A 20,411-nucleotide genomic window follows, 5' to 3' on the forward strand; every position below is an offset into this window, starting at 1 on the left:
CCTGCTCCTCTGATGCTGCTTGGCCTGCTGTGTTCATCCAGCTCTACACCTTGTTATCTCTTTTTCTAGAAACTTCTATTTTTGTTCCTGATTTACAGCATCCGCAGTTTTTACAAATATATTATTCATTAACTATTCAGTGACAGGCGCTGAAACATTAGCAAATTCAATCAGAATAAATCGGGCTTTTAATTCTATTATTTTAAGTGTCTCAACTTATATTCTTTTCAATAGCATCAGGAAACAACACCCTCAGCGTCAAGTAAGATTATTCTGAGAAGGGTATCCATTTTTGAATGAGGCACAAGCAAAAGAACATTCACTAACTTCTGAAACAGAAACTGGCAAAAGTTATAAAGTTAAAACGGAGCCACTTGATTAACAAATCATGGGATTTGTAGTTACAAACTGTTAGCTTAACAAGTAAATAAAGCAAGCGATCAAATACCTCCTGAGCCCCTCTGCTGCAGAGCAAATGCTGCATCAAACTCACCTGTCAAGGTGTGAGTAAACAGAGGGGGGCGTGACTTAAGCGCAAGGCTAGCCGGGAGTTGTAGTCCGGTCCGCTGGCGCCCTCTGCAATGCCGGCCAGGAACGGAACACATAGAGACTACAATTCCCGGCAGTCCGCACGACAACACTGCGGGACGAAACCCGAGTCCAACAACAAACGCCGTCGCCAACCTCTTTAAAAAATTACCACAGCATCTGGAGAGCAGGGGAGAAATACCGACTCTCCTCCGGCCCTCACTTTACCTGTGAGGTATGGCCGCCCTCGCAGTAACCCAGGCTGAAGCCGCCGCCCGGTCGAGGCAGAGGGCTAGACACCTCCCGCGGCCCAGGCAATGCAGCATCGCCAGAATCCACTGCGTGGCACCTGCCGCCGTGCCCCTAGCGGCCGGAGGACCACATTCACCCTCAGCCATCACATTCCCCATGGTCACCATCCTTTCTCTGGGCAGTGATGGCCATTCAGTTATAGAAAACAGAAACTGCTGGAAAACCTCAGCAGGCCTGACAGCATCTGTGGAGAGAAGTCAGAGTTAACATCTCAGGTCCAGTGACCTTTCTTGAGAAGCGTTAACTGATTTTTCTATACTGATGCTGCGAGACCTGCTGAGATTTTCTAACAATTTATGTTTTTGTTTTAGATTTCCAACTGCCTTCTGGTTTATTGTTGTATAAGGCAGTTGGCTCCTGATAGGGTGATCAGGAGATAGTTACACAAATTAGGTTGGCTCCTCAATCGTGCTCCACTATTCAATAAAATCATGGCTGCTCTGTTTGCACCAGACACATATTCCCCTCCCCTTCATTGTCTGCCTTCTGCAGGGACCGTTCCCTCCTGGACACCCTGGTCCACACTTCCTTCACCCCCAACACCTCTCCACAGCCCCACGGCACCTTCCCCTGTAACCAGCGAAGGTGAAACACCTGCCCATTTATCTCCTCCCTCTTCAGTATCCAAGGGCCCAAACATATGTTCCAGATGAAGCAACACTTCGCTTGCACTTCCCACAATATAGTCTACTGCATTCGCTGCTCACAATGTAGTCTCCTCTACGTTAGGAAATGAAGCATAGACTTGGCAACCACTTCACAGAATATCTACGTTCTGCTCGCAAAAAAAGACCCTGAACTATCTGTTGCCCGCCACTTTAGTGCACCACCATGCTCCCTGGTCAACATCTCTGTCTCTGGCTTACTGCAGTGTTCCAGCGAAGCCCAAAGCAAGCTGGAGGAACAACACCTTATTTTCCACTTTGGGACCCTACAGCCCTCTGGACTCAATATTGAGTTCTATAATTTTAGGGCCTAAACTCTCCCATGTCCCAGCCCCCTACCCCACACACCAGGCCTTGTTATCACACCCAGCCCTGCTGAGTCTTCACCATCCCCCCAGACCACCCCCCTTACTGAGGGCGAATGGTCAGTCCTCAATAAAGGGCTCACCTTTGTCCCCCTCCACCCAACATCAACAAATACCGCTCATGTTTGGATGTTGAACAGTTTTTCCACCGCCTCCGCGCTTACTTCTTTAACTGTGAGCCTCACCCTCCCCCTCCTGACCCCTTCTCCCACCTCCAACACACCCCTTCCTCCTGGACTCCACCCCAAGGCCTCCTACCCTCCCTCGACCTCTTCATCTCCAATTGCCGTCGAGACATCAATCGCCTCAACCTCTCCACCCCTCTCACCCACTCCAAACTCTCCCCCACGGAACATGCAGCCCTCCAATCCCTCTGCTCCAATCCCAACCTCACCATAAAACCCATGGAAAAGGGAGGCGCAGTTGTAGTATGGCGCACTGATCCCTACATCGCTGAGGCCAGACGCCAACTCTCCGATACCTCCTCCGACCGCCCCCTTGATCATGACCCCACCCCCGACCACCAAACCATCGTCTCCAAACCATCCACAACCTCATCACCTCAGGTGACCACCCACCCACAGCCTCCAACCTTATCGTTCCCCAACCCCGCACCGCCCGCTTCTATATCCTTCCCAAAATCCACAAACCTGACTGCCCTGGTCGACCCATTGTCTCCGCCTGCTCCTGCCCCACCGAACTTATCTCCACCTATCTGGACTCCATTTTCTCCCCCTTGGTCCAGGAACTCCCCACCTACGTCCGTGACACCACTCACACCCTCCACCTCCTCCAAAACTTCCAATTCCCTGGTCCCCAACACCTCATCTTTATCATGGTCGTCCAGTCCCTATACACCTGAATTCCCCATGCAGATGGCCTAAAGGCCCTCCGCTTCTTCCTGTCCCGCAGGCCCGACGAGTCCCCAACGCCCTCATCCGCTTAGCCGAACTCGTCCTCACGCTCAACAACTTCTCTTTCAATTCCTCCCACTTCCTACAGACAAAGGGGGTGGCCATGGGTACCCGCGTGGGCCCAAGCTATACTTGCTTCTTTGTAGGTTACGTGGAACAATGCCTCTTCCATAGCTACACTGGCCCTAAACCCCACCTCTTCCTCCGTTACATTGATGACTGTATCGGCACCGCCTTGTGCTCCCACGAGGAGTTCGAACAGTTCATCCACTTCACCAACACTTTCCACCCCAACCTTAAGTTCGCCTGGGCCATCTCTAATACCTCTCTCTCCTTCCTGGACCTCTCTGTTTCCATCTCTGGTAACCACCTGGAATCCGATATCCATTTCAAGCCTACCGACTTCCACAGCTACCTAGAATACACCTCCTCCCACCCACCTTCCTGCAAAACTGCCGTCCCCTATTCCCAATTCCTTCGCTTCCGCAGCATCTGCCCCCAGGATGAGGCATTCCACTCCTGAACATCTCAGATGTCCTCGTTTTTCAAGGACCGCAACTCCCCCTCTCAGTGGTTGAGAACGCGCTCAACCACGTCTCCTGCATTTCCTGCAACTCATCCCTCACACCCCTCCCCACAATAACAACCAAAACAGAATCCCCCTCGTCCTCACGTACCACCCCACCAACCTCCGGATCCAACGCATCATCCTCCGACACTTCCGCCATCTGCAATCCCACCCTTATCTGCTTTCCGGAGAGACCACTCTCTCCATGACTCCCTTGTCTGCTCCACATTCCCCTCCAGCCCCACCACACCCGGCACTTTTCCCTGCAACCGCAGGAAGTGCTACACCTGCCCCCTACACCTCCCCCCTCACCCCCATCCCAGGCCCCAAGAAGACTTTCCACATCAAGCAGATGTTCACCTGCACATTTGCTAATGTGGTATACTGCATCCGCTGTTCCCGTTGTGGCCTCCTCTACATCGGGGAAACCAAGCGGATGCTTGGGGACCGCTTTGCGGAACACCTACACTCGGTTCACACTAAACAACTGCACCTCCCAGTCACGAACCATTTCAACTCCCCCTCCCATTTCTGAGATGACATGTCCATCCTGGGCCTCCTGCAGTGCCACAACGAAGACATCCGAAGGTTGCAGGAACAGCACCTCATATTCCACTTAGGAACCCTACAGCCCAATGGTATCAATGTGGACTTCACAAGTTTCAAAATCTCCCCTCCCACTACCGTCTCCCAAAACCAGCCCAGCTTGTCCCCGCCTCCCTAACCTGTCCTTCCTCCCACCTATCCCCTTCTCCCACTTCAAGCCGCACCCCCATTTCCTACCTACTAGCCTCATCCCACCCCCTTGACCTGTCCATCCTCCCTGGACTGACCTATCACCTCCCTAACTCCCCACCTACACTCACCTTTACTGGCTCCATCCCCGTCTCTTTGACCTGTCTGTTTCCTCTCCACCTATCTCCTCCTCTGTCCATCTTCTATCCGCCTCCCCCTCTCTCCCTATTTATTTCAGAACCCCCTTCCCCTCCCCAATTTCTGAAGAAGGGTCTAGGTCCGAAACGTCAGCCTTCCTGCTCCTCTGATGCTGCTTGGCCTGCTGTGTTCATCCAGCTCTACACTTTGTTATCTCAGATTCTCCAGCATCTGCAGTTCCTACTGTCTCTTGTTACCACATAGCCTGCCATTACACACCCCGTGTTGTAGTCACTAACAGTCCCCATTAACAACTCCTCACCCTCCCAGCCTGATCGTTAGCAACTCCTTTGTCTGTCCAACTGTCTCTCCCTATCTTTGGGCTCCATCCTATCGTTTACTCCCTACCCCACCCACCTCCCTATTTTCTGCTTATAAACTGACGTTTTCCCAGCCACCATCATTCTGAGTAAGGATCACCCGACCCAAAATGTTAACTCTGTATTTTCCTTCACAGATGCTGCCAGACCTGCTGAGCTTTTCCAGCAACTTTGTTTTTGTTCCTGCTCTGTTAGTGTTTGGAATTCCATGTTCCCCTTGGTGACACAGTTGCGTGGTGGCACATTGCCTTCAGTTCCAGAAGAAACTTCTGCCAACTGACCACAGAGAAGAATTGTAGGGAATGCAGCCAATTGCCCTTCCTTCCCCTGCCCAACAACAAACTATCTAGAAGCAAAACAACGCAGTCATGCTGGAAATCTGAAACAAAAGCAGAAAGGTGTGGAGAAACTCAGCAAGATTGGCACCATCTAAAGAGAGAGAAAAAGAGTCATGTTGGACTCAAAACATGAACTTTGTTTACAATATTTAATTTAATAGTTTAGTGGTATAGTTTAATGACGTTGGTGACTTGCTCGCCAAGCTGGCTTGTTTTCGTTCAGACGTTTCGTCGCCGTGCGAGGTGACATCATCAGTGAGAGCTCCAATGAAGCGATGTTATTCTACTCCACTTGGAATTTAAACTGTCTGGTCCGTTATGGTGAGTAGTGTCATTGCCGGTTTTGATCTGTATGGGCTTGTATACGGAGTCCAATTCTATTTGTTTGTCTAGGCCCGAAACATTAGCCTTCCTGCTCCGCTGATGCTGCTTGGCCTGCTGTGTTCATCCAGCTCTACACCTTGTTATCTCTATTTGTTTGTTGATTGCTTTACAGGTTTGGAACCGTGCCTCTAGGAATTCCCGTGCTTGTCTATGTTTGGCTTGGGCTACTAGTTATGTTGTCCCAGTTAAACTGATGGCCTTCATTGCCAGAGCGTACTGATATTAAGGAAAGCTCGTCAAGCCGTTTTGCTGCTAGTTGATGTTCATGTATTCTGATGGCTAGTTTTCTTCCTGTCTATCTAATGCTTGTGGCAGTCGTTGCATGTTATTTTGTAGACTGCGTTGGGTCTGCATGTTGTGGGAATGGGGTCTTTAATCCTTGTGAGTGTTTGTCGTAGCGTGGCTGTGGGCTTGTGTGCCACCATGATTACTAGTGGTCTTCGGAGTCTTGTTGTCAGTTCTGATAAGTTCCTGATGTAGGACAGTGTGGCCAGTGTGTTAGGGTGTACTGTGTCCTCCTGTTGTTGTCTGTTTAGTCGGCATCTGCGGATATTCCCGCAACTTCATCCACAGGTCCTAATTTATGCTGGAATTTTACTGTGTATTCATAGTGTGAAACAGCAGTGATGTCAGGAGGGTTTCACATTAATCACATTTGAGCTATAGGGAGAGGCTGAATAGGGTGGGGCTATTTACCTCGGGGCTATTTACCTTGGAGCATCGGAGGCTGAGGGATGACATTGTAGAGTTTTATAAAATCATGAGGGGCATGGATAGGGTGAATAGCGAAGGTTTTTTCCCTCTGTTGGGGTGTCCAAAACTGGATGGCATAGGTTTAAGGTGAGAGGAGAAAAATTGAAAAGGGACCTAAGAGGCAACTTTTTCACATAGAGTGTGGTTCGTGTATGGAATGAACTGCCAGAGGAAGTGTTGGCGGATGGTACAATTTTAGCTTTTAAAAGGCATCTGGATGGGTACATGAATAGAAGGGTTTAGAGGGATATGGGCCAATTGCTGGCAAATGGGACTAGATTTATTTAGGATATCTGGTCAGCATAGATGAGTTGGACCAAAGGGTCCATTTCCATCTGTGCAGCTCTGTAACTCTATGACATTAAAAGTTTTTCACAGCATACAAATAGGAATCAAAAACAGTAGATTTAAATCACTTTTAAAATCGTTTACACCAAGTAAAGATTGCAATGTAAACATGGGCTGATGGTAAATTTGTCCAAGTAACTATTTGATCATATATCAGCATCCGCAATAATAAAACTATGTTTTTCAGGGCCAATTTGGTTTGAAATGTAGTTATTCACACTGCTGAAGTCCAGTCGCAGCTAAATGAATAAGTTGTGAATATTTAAGGAGTTTCAAATAATGATGTGGGGGTAACGAAATTAAACTCACACCTTTTTTCCCCCAGTAATTTGCTGGACCTGGAAGGAGGGAGGGAGAAGTACTCTGCACTGTCCAACACCGGCACCTCCACATCATGCCTACACTGTCTGTGTTAAGAGTCTGAAGTGACAGACCACAACTTCAGGACAGGGTGGTACGGTGGTTCAGTGGTTGACACTGCTACCTCACAGTGTTTGGGACCCGGGTTTGATCCCACCCTTGGGCAACTGCGTGTGGAGTTTGCACGTTCTCCCCGTGTCTGTACGGGTTTCCTCCGGGTGCTCTGGTTTCCTCCCACACTCCAAAGAAGTGCAGGTTAGGATGGATTAGGCATCAGAAATGCGGGGGCAAAGGGATACGATCTGGGTGGGATGCTGTTTGGAGGGTTGGTGTGGACTCAATGGGCCAAATGGCCTGCTTCGACACTGTAGGGATTCTATGATGAATCTACGTGTGGCATCATTGAATGATTACAGGGCTAAAGGAGGCTATTTAGCCCATCATATCTGCGTCATACTCTTCGTAAAAGGAATTCACACCTGCCCCCAATCCATATTGCCAATATTCTTAAGCTGTGGCCGGTGACAGTTCACCCTCAACACTCCACAAAACATACAGCCCAATCTGTTTTAACAATGTTTGAAAAAAATTGCCAGGTATTCTGTGCTTCTTCAAAATGGTGCCATGGAATATTTTACATCCACCAAGGGGGGCCCAACAGTGCCTCGGTTTTACTTCTCTTTTGAAAGACACTTTGTCTGCCAATGTGGCTCATTATAATGTCTAAAACTGAGGGTAAAGTCCACACAACACTGTCTTTCATTTTATTAAGAGGTTTATTGTATTGTGGAAAATGGTGATGCAGGTATTGCAGTAACTGAATATCAGAATAGAAAAAAATATACATTTGAATCAAGGAATACAGTGAACTCAAAAAAGCATACTGACAGCATTATCCGGTCAAAATGTCAAACATGCAGCAAGTATCAACAAGTTACTTGAATGAAATATGATGCATTGAAGTCGGTCAGAGATGGAGCTGTTTTAGACAACTGGTGCTCCTTAAAATGTATCTCTCTTTGATAAGTGGAGGCTAATGAATCAGCATGTAGTATCTTTGTAAAGAAATGTAATTCTATGCTGCTGCAGATCTTTCACTACACAGAAGTATTCATACAACAGTGTAAAACCTTTTGTTACTAAACAAATCTTGCTTCCTGGGAAGCAATTTTTACATTCAGCTCTTTCTCCATTTTTTAAAAAAAACCTGACTTCTAAAAATTTCCTTGAGTAACAAATTGGTATCTGATTTTATTTCAATCCTACAATGTGAAACTGGTTGTTCAAACTAATAGTTATAAAAAGCAATAATAAAAATAAATATTGGTTAAAGAGAAACTCCAGTGGTTCCCTTCCAGTCCTGATGAAGGGTTTCGGCCCAAAACACTGACTTTCCTGCTTGTCTGATGCTGTCTGACCTGCTGTGCTTTTCCAGTTCCACACCTATAGACTCTGGCTTCCAGCATCTGCAGTCCTTAATATCTCCTTCTCTCCAGACATTCTCTCCCAGTTCTAACCTCCTATGTTAACACTTGGTAGCTATTAAACAACTTTCACCCAATAAAAACCCAAATCATAACCAGCTATAGTAAATGCTACAGGACCAGTGCTTTTAGAAAATCCTGCAACACACAAGGTGCTTGACAACATAGACACTGTCCTAAACCTCTGTGCATCTCTACCTTGCTTTCCTCCTTTAAGATGCTCTTTTTGCCTAACTCTTTTTGCCCGAGCTTTGGTTTATCTGACTTGACATTACTGTCTGTGCCTCAGCATCCTTTATTTTATATTAAAACACTAGTGAAGTTTTTTTCAGGATGTTTTATTACTTCAAAGGTACTATGTAAACCTGTTGTTGCTTAGATAGGAAAGAGACAACATGTGTGACGGAGGAAGTGAGACAATTACGTGAACCCATGACAATGTTTAGGCCCAATATGAAATAGAAGTTTTGACAAGTTTGCAAAATCACTAACATTGCAAAACAAGCCAACATATTTTGGACTTTTTCTCTTATTTCCAGAGCAACTGAAGACAACCAATTCTACATCATAAATGGCTTTTTTCCTGGTACTATCTGAATTCTGAATATAAATATTTCAGCAAGAATAAAGGGAGAGGGACTCTGGAATTTCTTTCTAAAGCTCAAGCTTTCTTCAAACAGAGGGGTAAAAATATCATTTTGAAAATTCCGTTAGACATAATCATTGATTGCTATCTCAGCAACAGTCTTATTACTCAATTGGATCGGACCACCAAATAGCCCACACACTACGAGGAGGACAAAAACCTTTGGAGAAACATTGATGACCAATGCTTACTAACTGTAAGGTTAGCGTCCTCAATATCCCTGAGAGCATGTGCAATGAACTGCTGGTTGTCCAAAGCTCCAACACCATCAGGGGTAGACATCCACAGGCAGTTTGAATTCTTTAAAGGTGTAGAAAGAAATATCTCCATTATCCACCACAGCAAACACAACAGGAACTTCACCACTCTGAAAGGCTAGTTTCTTCATAGCTCGCAGGTCTGGCACTGGCCCATCAAAGCTGCAGGTACATCAGGGCAAAGGAGAAAACATATGTTAGAAAAGAAATAAAGGACTTGCATTTATATAGCATGAGGTTGTTGGGTTGCTCGCCCGCCGAGCTGGCTGGTTATCGCACAGACGCTTCCTCACCATGCTAGGTAACATCATCAGTGCAGTCTCCGATGAAGCAATGTTATTCGACTCCGCTTGGAGTACCAAGCAGCATAGAACAACATTGCTTCGTTGGAGGCTGCACTAATGGCAGTACCTGGCTTGGTGACGAAATGTCTGTATGATAACCAGCCAGGCCCAGCGAGCAAGCTAACAACCTCATCCACAACCCGAGCTCCAAATCTTCGCAAGAACCTTATTTATATAGCATCTTTCAGCACTATAAAATGATTTTTTTTATATATCCGTTTGAGGGATGTGGGCATTGCTGACTGGCCAGCATTTTTGCCCATCCCTAGTTGCCCTTGAAGAAGGTGGTGGTGAGCTGCCTTCTTGAACTGCTGCAGTCTACCTGCTGTCGGTTGACCCACAATGCCTTTAGGGAGGAAATTCCAGGATTTTGACCCAGCAACAGTGAAGGAATGGCGATACATTTCCAAGTCAGGATGGTGAGTGGCTTGGAGAGGGTAGTGTTCCCATATATCTGCTGCCCTTGTCCTTCTAGATGGAAATGGTCATGGGTTTGGAAGGTGCTGCCTGATGAACTTTGGTGAGTTTCTGCAGTGCATCTTGTAAGCAGTACACGTTGCTGCTACTGAGCATCGGTGATGGCAGGGAGTGGATTCCATGAGTGTGGCTATTTCAGCTCTCCCAATTTTGGCACTAGCGAAAGAGGACTTTGCAGGGTCGACAGGGCTATTTCTGCCAGCCTTTTCCAGTACCTAGGTCGGCCAGATGATCTGTCTAGTTTCATTTCTTTGAGACTTTATAGCTTGCTAGGCCATTTCACAGGGCAATTGAGAGTCAACCACATTGCTGTGGATCTGGAGTAACAAGTAGGAAAGATTGGATAAGGATGACAGATTTTCTCTTCCATGAGGTACATTAGTGAGCTGGAGAGATTTTTTCGACAATAGTTTCATGGTTTATCAGTAGATTTTTAATTCCTTTTTTTTTCCATTGATGTGATTTGAACCCCCGTCCTCAGGACATGAACTGAATTTTTGGATTAGTAGTCTAGCAATAATACCACTAGGCCATCACCTCCCCATCTATGTCAGATAGATTGGTGAGGACAAATTCAAGTGGGATTTCCCTCATGCTTATTGTCTGACAAAAGGCAACTAATTATCTTTGAACCGTGTTCACTATCTTCTGTTAATTTCACCGAGAGTACAGGCAAGGCATTGAGTTAACATTGCAGTCAAAACATTAGACCCGTGACCACGCAGCACTGCCTTGCTACTGCACTGTACACTCGGTCTTTGTTATACACAGATTCACATAACTTGCTAAATCAACTCCAGACCTGACCCTTCTTCCCCTAAATGATTGATCCTGATGGACTGTGTGGGCCTTCACAGTAGATGGAGAATTTCTATTATAGCGCTGGTGTTATCCTCGTGACATCCGTGCCCCTATCCTCTGCATAGAACAAGGATTTGGTATAGTGCATGTATGTTCAGGTCTCTGGAGTGGGACTTGAACCTACAACGTTTTGATTCAGTAGCAAGTTTTATACCAACTGAGCTACCTCTGACATGTTAGAAACTAGGAAGCTTAAAGGCCATCAAACTCTGTGGAATCCATAGCTAAAATGTCCAACAGTGTTTTAAAGATAAGAAAAATCAGTGCTTTAGGCCAAAGATATAGCTCCTGTACTGGAACTTGTCCCCACACACTAAGCTTCAAAATCAAAATGCAACAGATGTATTATAGAGAAAGATCAAGGAAACAAGGAGTCATGTAGCACCTGGTGTAGGACATCACCAACACAGGTATAATGGGTCATATGGCCTCCTTTAGTGCTGTCATTTATCTGACTGCATGGAAGTGGAATTTTAAATCTGGATTAAATAACGGAATAAAATGCATTATCTAAGTTTCAAACTGCAGTTAAGCCAGAAGCAGACTCTCTAGTACCAAGCAGCTCTGAAGGTCATCGATGGGAAACATAAACTCTGTTTCTCTCCCTATAGGTACCATCAGACCTGCTGAGTATTTCCACTATTTACATTTCCATCTTTTGGTGGCAAACTTCACTCCAGAGGCTAAAGCTCTGGTCTCTCCAGGAGACAAGCAGTGTGTTTGGTTTATAGGTAAACCAGAATCTAGAATCTTGGTTCTAAATGGCTATTAATTTCCTGGGCATTTCTTATTGAGAAGTATGTTTCATAGCTAATGTAGATTTGGCAGTAAAAATTTACAGGAGAACAAATTACGTACTAAATGATAAAGAGGGATTTGAGCCATTTGTAATATTACTGACAGGGACAAGAGACATGCAACTTTGGCAGCCAGGTATTAACAGCAAATGCATCTCTATAAAGGCTTCCCCAAACCTCAAATGATGAAGGCACAATATTGATCATGGTTCACAGGGTGTATGGGATTGGGAAAGTTGGGGAGCATTATTTAACCATGTATGGCCTGAATCAATCCACTTAAGAGGGCAAGAGAGAGGAAAATCAGATCACTGTGCTAACTCCCATGCTAATGACACGTTCACTATGAGCACCTGACTTCCTAACTTTCATGCTCGTCAGTCAGTTTACTGAGCAAAATAGACACCAGAGTCAAACAGCACAGAAACAGACCTTTTGGACCACTCATCCACTGATTCAGCCGACCAGACATCCCAAACTGACCTAGTCCCATTTGCCAGCATTTGGCCCATATTCCTCTCAACCCTTCATACACCCATCCAGATGCTTTTTAAATGTAGTGGAGGGGATCTCAAAATACAGAGTATCACAGAATAAGGGGCCACTTGTTTAAAACTGAGATGCAAAGGAATTTCTTCTTCTAGCAAAGAGTGAATGCCTCGAATTCTCTAACCCAGAGAGTTGTGGAGCAGAAATCATAGAAAGCATTTAAAAGAGGAGGTAGCTAGATTTTTGAAACATCGGGGAGTTGAGAGCTATGGTAAATGAGCACAAAAGAAGAGTTGAGGCCTGGGCCAGATCAGCCATGATCTTGTTAAATGGTGGAGCAGACGTTATGATCCAAAAGGCTCAAATTGTGTTTGTTTGTTCTGCACTAACAGGTGCAATACCTTTCTAAGGCACTATGCTTCAGAGATGTAGTCAACAATTCAACTCTGTACTGTGCCATACCTGCAAACACACATTCTTGAAAAGGGTTTTCCAGGTTGGGTTTTACGGAATTCCGCCACAGTATCAGCCTGGTACACATCGAAGGCGATCTTTATTTTGTCAGAGGCTTCCTGCAGCCTGAACAGCACAGTTGGGGAAAAGGTTAAGTTAACAAACTCATCAGTTAGAAAGAGATAAAATTACACTCATAAAATGATTTTCACAACGTCAAAGTCAGCTAGAGTAGACAGGGAAAGGAGTTTAGCACAAAACATGGTAGATGAACAATGGCAGAGGTTAAAAAATATAGGTCAACACTCACAGCAAAGATATATTCCAGTCAGAAAGAAAAATTAAGCAGGAAAGTTGAGGATAGTATCAAATGAAAAGAAATAAAAATAGAAGGTGGCAAAGATAATGTACTTGGAAAAGCAAGGACTGATTGGGGTAGTTAACGTGGCTTTATGCATGGGAAATCTCTCTCACTAACTTGATTGAGTTTTTTTAAGAAGTGACGAAGAGGATTGACGAAGCAGAGTGGTAGATGTGATCTATATGGCCTTCAGTACGGCATTTGACATGGTTCTGCATGATAGACTGGTTAGCAAGGCTAGATCACATGGAATAGAGACAGAACTAGTCATTTGGATACAGAACTGCTCGAAGGCAGGAGACAGAGGGTGTGGTGGAGGGTTGTTTTTCAGACGGGAGGTCTGTAAACAGCGGTGTACTACAAGGATCAGTGCAGAGTCCGCTGCTTTTTGTCATTTACATAGATGATTTGGATGTAAATATAGGAGGTATGGTAAGTTTGCAGATGACACCAAAATTGGTAGTGTAGTGGAAAGTGAAGAAGGTTACCGCAGAGTACAACGGGACCTTGATCAGATGGGCCAATGGGCCGAGGAGTGGCAGATGGAGTTTAATGTAGATAAATGTGAGGTGCTGCATTTTGAGAAGACAAATCAGGCCACGACTTATACACTTAACGGTAAGGTCCTGAGGAGTGTTGCTGAACAAAGAGACCTTGGAGTGCAGCTTCACAGTTCCTTGAAAGTGGAGTCATAAGTAGATAGGATAGTGAAGAATGCATTTGGTATGCTTGCCTTTATTGGTCGGTGCCCTAAGTTTAGGAGTTGGGAGGTCATGTTGCAGATATACAGCACATTGGTTAGGCCACTTTTGGAATACTGTGTTCAATTCTAGTCTCCCTGTTACAGGAAGGAGGTTGTTAAACTTGAAAGAGTTCAGAAAATATTTACAAGGATGGTGCCAGGGTTGGAGGATTTGAGCTAAAGGGAGAGGCTGAATAGGCTTGGACCTTTTTTCCTGGAGTGTTGGAAGCTGAGGGGTGACCTTACAGAAGTTTATAAAATCATGAGGGGCATGGACAGGCTGACAGACAAGGTCTTTTCCTTGGGATGAGGGAGTCCAAAACTAGAGGGCATAGTTTTAAGGTGAGAGGGGTAATATTTTAAAAGGACCTAAGGAGCAACATTTTCATGCAGAGGGTGGTGCATGTATGGAATGAGCTGCCACAGGAAGTGGTGAAGGCTGGTACAATTACAGCATTTAAAAGGCATCTGGATGGGTATATGAATAGGAAGGGTTTAGAGGGATATGGGCCAAATGCTGGCAAATGGGACTAAATTAATTTAGAATATCTAATCGGCATAGATGAGATAGACCGAAGGGTCTGTTTCCGTGCTGTACATTTCTACAACTCTATGACTCTAATAGTAAATCAGAGGATTGGAAAAGTTTTAAAGCCAGCAAAAGATGACAAAGAAAGGAGAAAATACACTAAGAGGGTGAATCAACAGGTAATATAAAACAGACCGCAAGAGATTCTTTAAATATATAAAAAGGAGAGAGATGACAGTAAATACAGGCCCCTTCGAGAACGAGGGTAAGGAAATAACAAAGGGGAACTAGGAAGTGGCTTCAAGGTGCAGAATTCTAATAGCACTTCAGAAATAATAAATAATAACTGGGCTAAAATGGAAAAAGGAAATAAACACAATGACTATCACTAGAGAAAAAGTACCTGAGGAGCTAATGGGGCTAAAGACCATTAAGTCCTCTGGACCTGATGGGATGCATCATCGGATTTTAAAGTAAGTAGCTGCAGAGATAGTGGATACGCAGGCGATAATCCTTAGATTCTGGAAAAGTTCCAGAGATTTGGAAAACTGCTAATGTAACACCCTTATTCAAAAAGGGAGGGAGACAAAATGCAGGTAACTATAGGCCAGTTAGCTTACATCCAGCACTAGGAGCCTGTTAAGAGTCTATTATAAAGAATGTAATAGAGCATTTTAGAAACAGAATATAATTAAGTAGAAACAAAAACAGAAATAGCTGGAAAAGCTCAGCAGGTGTGAGGAAGGGAGACTCGACCCGAAATGTTAACTCTGATTTCTTTCCACAGATGCTGTCAGACCTGCTGAGCTTTTCCAGCAATTTCTGTTTTTGTTTCAGGTTTACAGCATTTGTAGTCTTTTCGGTTTTTACTTATAATTAAGTGGAGTCAGTTTGGCTTCGTGAAGGGGAAATCATGCCTGACAAATTTATTACAGTTCTTTGGCAAGGTTCGAAGCAGGGGAAGCAACAGACATAATATATTTGGATTTCTAAAAGGCATTCAATAAGGTACCTCACTCAAGGATACTTATTAATATAACAGATAGATGGATAGGAAGATTGGTTAACTAAATAAAATGAATAAGAAAATTGGGAATATGGGGGCATTTTCAGGATGGCAATCTGTAACTAGTGGATCAGTGCTTAGGCCACAATTATTTATCATATATTTCAAATGAGCTGGATGATGGAAGTGAATGTACTATCACCATATTTGTAGATGACACAAAAATGGGTGGGAAGGCAAGCAGTGAGGATAAAACAAGGAGTCCACAGGCGATATAGCAGGTTAAGTGGGCAAAAACTTGGCAGATGAAATATAATGTGGGAAAATGTGAAATTATGCACCTTGGTAGGAAGAATAGAAGAGCTGAATATTATTGAAATGGAGAAAGTCTGCAGAAAGCTGCAGTACAGACGGATTTGGGGATCTTAATGCATGATTTATAAAAGGCAAGTATTCAAGTTCAGCAAGTAACAGGGAAAGCAAATGCAATATTACAGTTTATTTCAATGGGAATGCAGTAAAATAGGGGTTCTTGCTAAAACTATACAAGGCCATAGCTAGAAACCTGAACAGTTTTGATCCCCTTATCTAGGGAAGGGTATGCTGGTATTGTCGACGGTTCCCAGAAAGTTCACTAGGTTGACCCTGGGTATGGATTGACTTTCTTATGAGGAGAGATTCAGTAGGTTGAGCTTGTACCCATTGGGATTTAAAAGAATGAAGGAAGACATTATTGAAACATAAGATTCTTGGGGGGGCTTGACAGGATAAATGTGAAGAGATTGTTTCCCCTAGTTAGAATGTCTAGAACCGGCAAGCAAAATCTTAGAGGAAGAAATCACCCATTTAAAACAGTGATGAGGAGGAATTTGTTGTCTTGCAGAGGGTGGTAAACCTGTGGGATTCTTTACTGCAGAGGGCTGTTGAGGCTGGGTCATCAAGTACACAGAAGGTTGATTGCTGGAAAAGCCTGGCAGGTCTGGCGACATCTGTGGAGAGAAATCAGAGCTAACATTTCAGGTCTGCTGATGTTAACTCTGATTTCTCTCCACAGATGCTGTCAGACCTGCTGAGCTTTTCCTGCAATTTTTGTTTTTGTTTCTGATTTCCAGCATCCGCAGTTCTTTCAGTTTTTACATTCAAGGTTGAGATGGACGGATTTTTAGTCTTGAAAGGAATCAAGAGTTATGGGGGTAAGGCTGGAAAGTGGAATTATCAGGTCAGCTATGATGTCATTGAATGGCAAAGTATAGTCAATGGGTCAGCCAACTTCTGCTCTTTTTTTTACATTCATAGAATCCCTACAGTGTGGAAACGGGCCCTTCGGCCCAACAAGTCCACACCGACCCTCAGAGCACCCACCCAGACCCATCCCTATAACCCCCCCTAATCTACACATCCCTGAACACTATGGGCAATTTAGCATGGCCAATCTACCTAGCCTGCACATCTTTGGACTGTGGGAGGAAACCGGAGCACCCAGAGGAAATCCACACGGACACATGGAGATTGTTATCTTTTGGTCTTATGCAAGGGCATCCCAGAGCACTTTTATAGCAAATGCAGAACTTTAAGTATGGAGTTAGTGTTATCATCTAAGGATCTAGAGTATATACTCACGTCTGTTCAGTGGAACATGTAAGAGCAATCTGTTATCATCGGGTGGCAATGCCCAAACAGAAGTCAGGAACAGGTGATGATTATATTAGTTAAGGGATAATTGGATCGAGTACTTGAGTGGATCTATATATCTGAAACAGGTAATCAGTGTGATGGAGTTTGTGAAGTGAGAGTGAAAAAAAAATCAAAACTCTGACTGGAAAAGTATATGCCAAGATGCTGCCTAACAAGCATTGAATCTTTGGTATTTCATACAATCTTCTGATTCAGAGGAGAAATTACTGCAGTACCATGGCAATTTCTGACAGCAAAATACCACAGCAGCATTAAAATAAAACTGCTGTTTTTTGATTTCCTCAAATCAACTGTTAATTATTATTTGATATCACTGATGGAGAAATGTTGATTACTGAGTGAGAATGTAGAAGTTTTTCTGCCCATTTTACCCCAACCTTCCAAAGCAGCAACCCTGCCTTTAGCTGTTTCTCAAATCAGGGCAGTGTTGCGGCCTCAGGTACCTTTAGCAGATTAAGCTTGTGTTAACACACAATGAATAGTTTGGTTCAGTCACTAGTTTGACAGAGGAAATTAGTGGTGTGGGCACGGAATTTGTGGAGGAGTGTGAAGGCAACTAGTATTATCTGCAATCTATAAATGTGTCCTAACCATGTCAAAGCATATGTAACAATTCAACTATTTGCAGCCACAAAAATGTAACTGGGTCTGTCTCTGCTCTGGTGCCAGAAGATGCAGCACTGTAGTGGGCATTATGTTAACAGTGAAATGGTGCATAATTCTCAGAATGCAAATGATCACAGATATTGCCCAGTAAGAACTTACCAAGGAGTTTGATCCAAGATGTGTGTAGACTGCATGATGCAGATGTGCTGTTGCAGTTCTCCTTTGAGAGAAGAAAGTAACAGATTATTAGAAAGACAAAAATCAATTTGCAAATTGTAACAACTTGCATTATTTGACAGCTTGCACAATCTCAGCAGCCACAGCCGATGAAGCAATGAGATGGAGTTGCCGTTTGATACCAGCTTACACACAAGGGCCTACAAATAGGGATAGAGTGACCAAGGAATCTACTTACATAAACATTAGTCGAGGGATGAACATTGGCCAAGACATCACACAGAGCATTCCTGTTCCTCTTCAGAACAGTGCCATAGGATTTTTAATGCCCACCCAAAGGGACAGACAAGAATTCAATTTAATTCAAATCTCATCTGACAGGATCTCCTACAGTACAGATTGTCCTCAGTATTGCTCCAGGGCCTTTCTGAATGTTGTACTCTACACAAAGGAATGGGACTCAACCCACCATTTTCTGCCTCAGAATCATGAGTGCTACCAATTGCACTGTAGCAGATACTGAAAGTGCTGGAACAAAAACAGAAGTTGCTTGAAAGGTTCAGCAGGTCTGGCAGCATCTGTGAAGAAAAATCAGAGTTAATATTTTGGGTCCAGTAACCCTTCCTCAGAACATTCTGAGGAAGGGTCTCTGGACCCAAAATATTAACTCTGATTTTTCTTCACGGATGCTGCCAGACCTGCTGAGCTTTTCTAGCAACTTCTGTTTTTGTTCCTGATTTACAGCTTCCGCAGTCCTTTCGGTTTTTACTGAAAATGCTGGACTAAGTTCATTGGGTACTGGCAACCCTCTGGCTCCTTTCCTTTGATTTGTGCATCATTTTGAATTTTATTAAAATAATTTCCACCCACAGAATCATACAGCATGGAAACTGACCCTTCAGCCCAACCAGTCCATACCATGTTCCCAAACTAAACTAGACCCACTTGTCTGTGTTTAGTCCATATTCCTCCAAACCTTTCCTATTCACGTACTTATCCAAATGTCTTTTAAATGTTGTAACTGTACCTGCCTCCACCAGTTCATTCCACACATGAACCACTCTCTGTGCAAAAAAGTTACCCCTCATCTTTCGCCTCTCACCTTAAAAATATACCCCCCTAGTTTTGAACTCCTCCACCCTAGGGAAGGGCTTTGTCATTCACCTTATCTAAACCTCTCATGATTTTATAAACCTCTATAAGGTCACCCCTCAATCTCCTCTGCTCCAGTGAAAGAAGTCCCAGCCTTTCCAGTCTATTTTTATATCTCAAACCCTCCATTCCCAGCAACTTCCTGGTAAATCTTTTCTGAATCCTCTCCAGTTTAACAATACCCTTCCTATAACAGTGTGACCAAAAGTGCACATGCCCAGTCAAGATTGTAGCCTTCTCCCAGGTCTTTGTTTGTGTGTGTGTGTACAAGAGGGTGTGGGAGTGTGGCCTGGACTGTAATTTCACAAACCAGCCTCCAGGGAACAATCCCAGCGCTCTCTCCAGCTAACATTAATACCCAACTCAGCCCTGACTGACAATCAATCCATATTGCACATTTTTGTGAAAGGCATTTTTTTATGGACTATGATGTCTCTCTGACTGGCATAAATTTCGGTTACACAGATGGTCAAATGTTCTGGAAGTGGTGCAGTGGAAATCTTTGATGTCTCACATGACAGTTTCAGTAGCATGTGGCTGCAGTTTCTAATTATCTTACATATCACAAATATTTGCAAATGTTCCTTTCCAGTGAAATTGTAACTTATTCCCAGCGTGTCTGGGAAATCAAAACCCAAGTAGGGGTGTTTCCAAAACACATGATTGATAAACGACATTCAAATCCATTGCTACCTCATCTTTCCAAAATACTTATTATCCAATTATAACTGTTACACACAAAGTACAGAGTTGACATCTGGTCTAATATCCCATCTTTAAAGCAACATTCACCAAGTCGTACTCTTTCAGAAAGTTGTGGGTTTTAATACCAAAGTATAGGTCTGAATGCTACAAGTCTGTCTGAGTGGTTTCTTTACAATACATCAGTGCACCCACTAATACAACTTCACAAGAGGGAGCCTGCTAATTGCACAGAGATAACAGAGTGTGGAGCTGGAGGAACACAGCAGACCAGGCAGCATCAGAGGAGCTGGAAAGTTGACATTTTGGGTCAGGACGTTTCTGAAGAAGGGTCCCGACCCGAAACGTCAACTTTCCTGCCCCTCTGATGCTGCCTGGCCTGCTGTTTTCCTCCAGTTCCACACAGTATTATCTCTGACTCCAGCATCTGCAGTTCTTACTATTTCTGTTAATTGCGCACCTCTGTTTGCTGCTCAATTAAGGGTAATAGACAGAACAAGGACCCAGGTGTCCAATTCACTGTGAGAGATCGGCACCGTTGAGGTAGAAGGCAAAGAGATGGACACTTTAAAAAGGAGGCACTCTCAAAAAGTCCATATAGTTTTCGATAGCAAAGATGGCCTGAGGCGTTAAGATCATTGGTATGGAAGTGATGCTCATTCACAAGAATTATGCTGACTATGATCATTTCAGCCTGTGGTTCAGTCATAGGGGCATGGAGAACAATCTAAACTTTACTAAACAACAAGGTGCAGGGCTGGATGAACACAGCAGGCCAAGCAGCATCATAGGAGCAGAGAGGCTGACGTTTCGGGCCTAGACCCTTTTCTGATGAAGGGTCTAGG

General features: G+C 44.2%; 2 protein-coding genes across 3 annotated transcripts in view; both read right to left on the bottom strand.

Annotated features, from left to right (window-relative positions):
- Nucleotides 1-890, bottom strand: part of spata20 (spermatogenesis associated 20) — a 194,917-nt gene extending 194,027 nt beyond the window's left edge. Inside the window, exon 1 of the mRNA XM_048611134.1 lies at nt 757-890. Within this exon, the coding sequence (XP_048467091.1) occupies nt 757-854 (98 nt within the window). The 5' untranslated portion in view covers nt 855-890. The remainder of the gene's footprint in view (nt 1-756) is intronic.
- Nucleotides 891-7,545: 6,655 nt separating this feature from the next.
- tsen54 (TSEN54 tRNA splicing endonuclease subunit) overlaps nt 7,546-20,411 on the bottom strand; it is a 28,379-nt gene continuing 15,513 nt past the window's right edge. For both annotated transcript variants that reach the window (XM_048610748.1, XM_048610747.1), the window contains exons 9-11: nt 17,695-17,755; nt 12,606-12,722; nt 7,546-9,337 (exon numbers count right to left, since the gene is read on the bottom strand). In XM_048610748.1, the coding sequence (XP_048466705.1) occupies nt 9,187-9,337; nt 12,606-12,722; nt 17,695-17,755 (329 nt within the window). In that variant the 3' untranslated portion in view covers nt 7,546-9,186. The remainder of the gene's footprint in view (nt 9,338-12,605; nt 12,723-17,694; nt 17,756-20,411) is intronic.

The sequence above is a fragment of the Rhincodon typus genome, chromosome 23, assembly GCF_021869965.1.
Source record: "Rhincodon typus isolate 14 chromosome 23, sRhiTyp1.1, whole genome shotgun sequence".
NCBI classification, from domain to species: Eukaryota; Metazoa; Chordata; class Chondrichthyes; order Orectolobiformes; family Rhincodontidae; genus Rhincodon; species Rhincodon typus.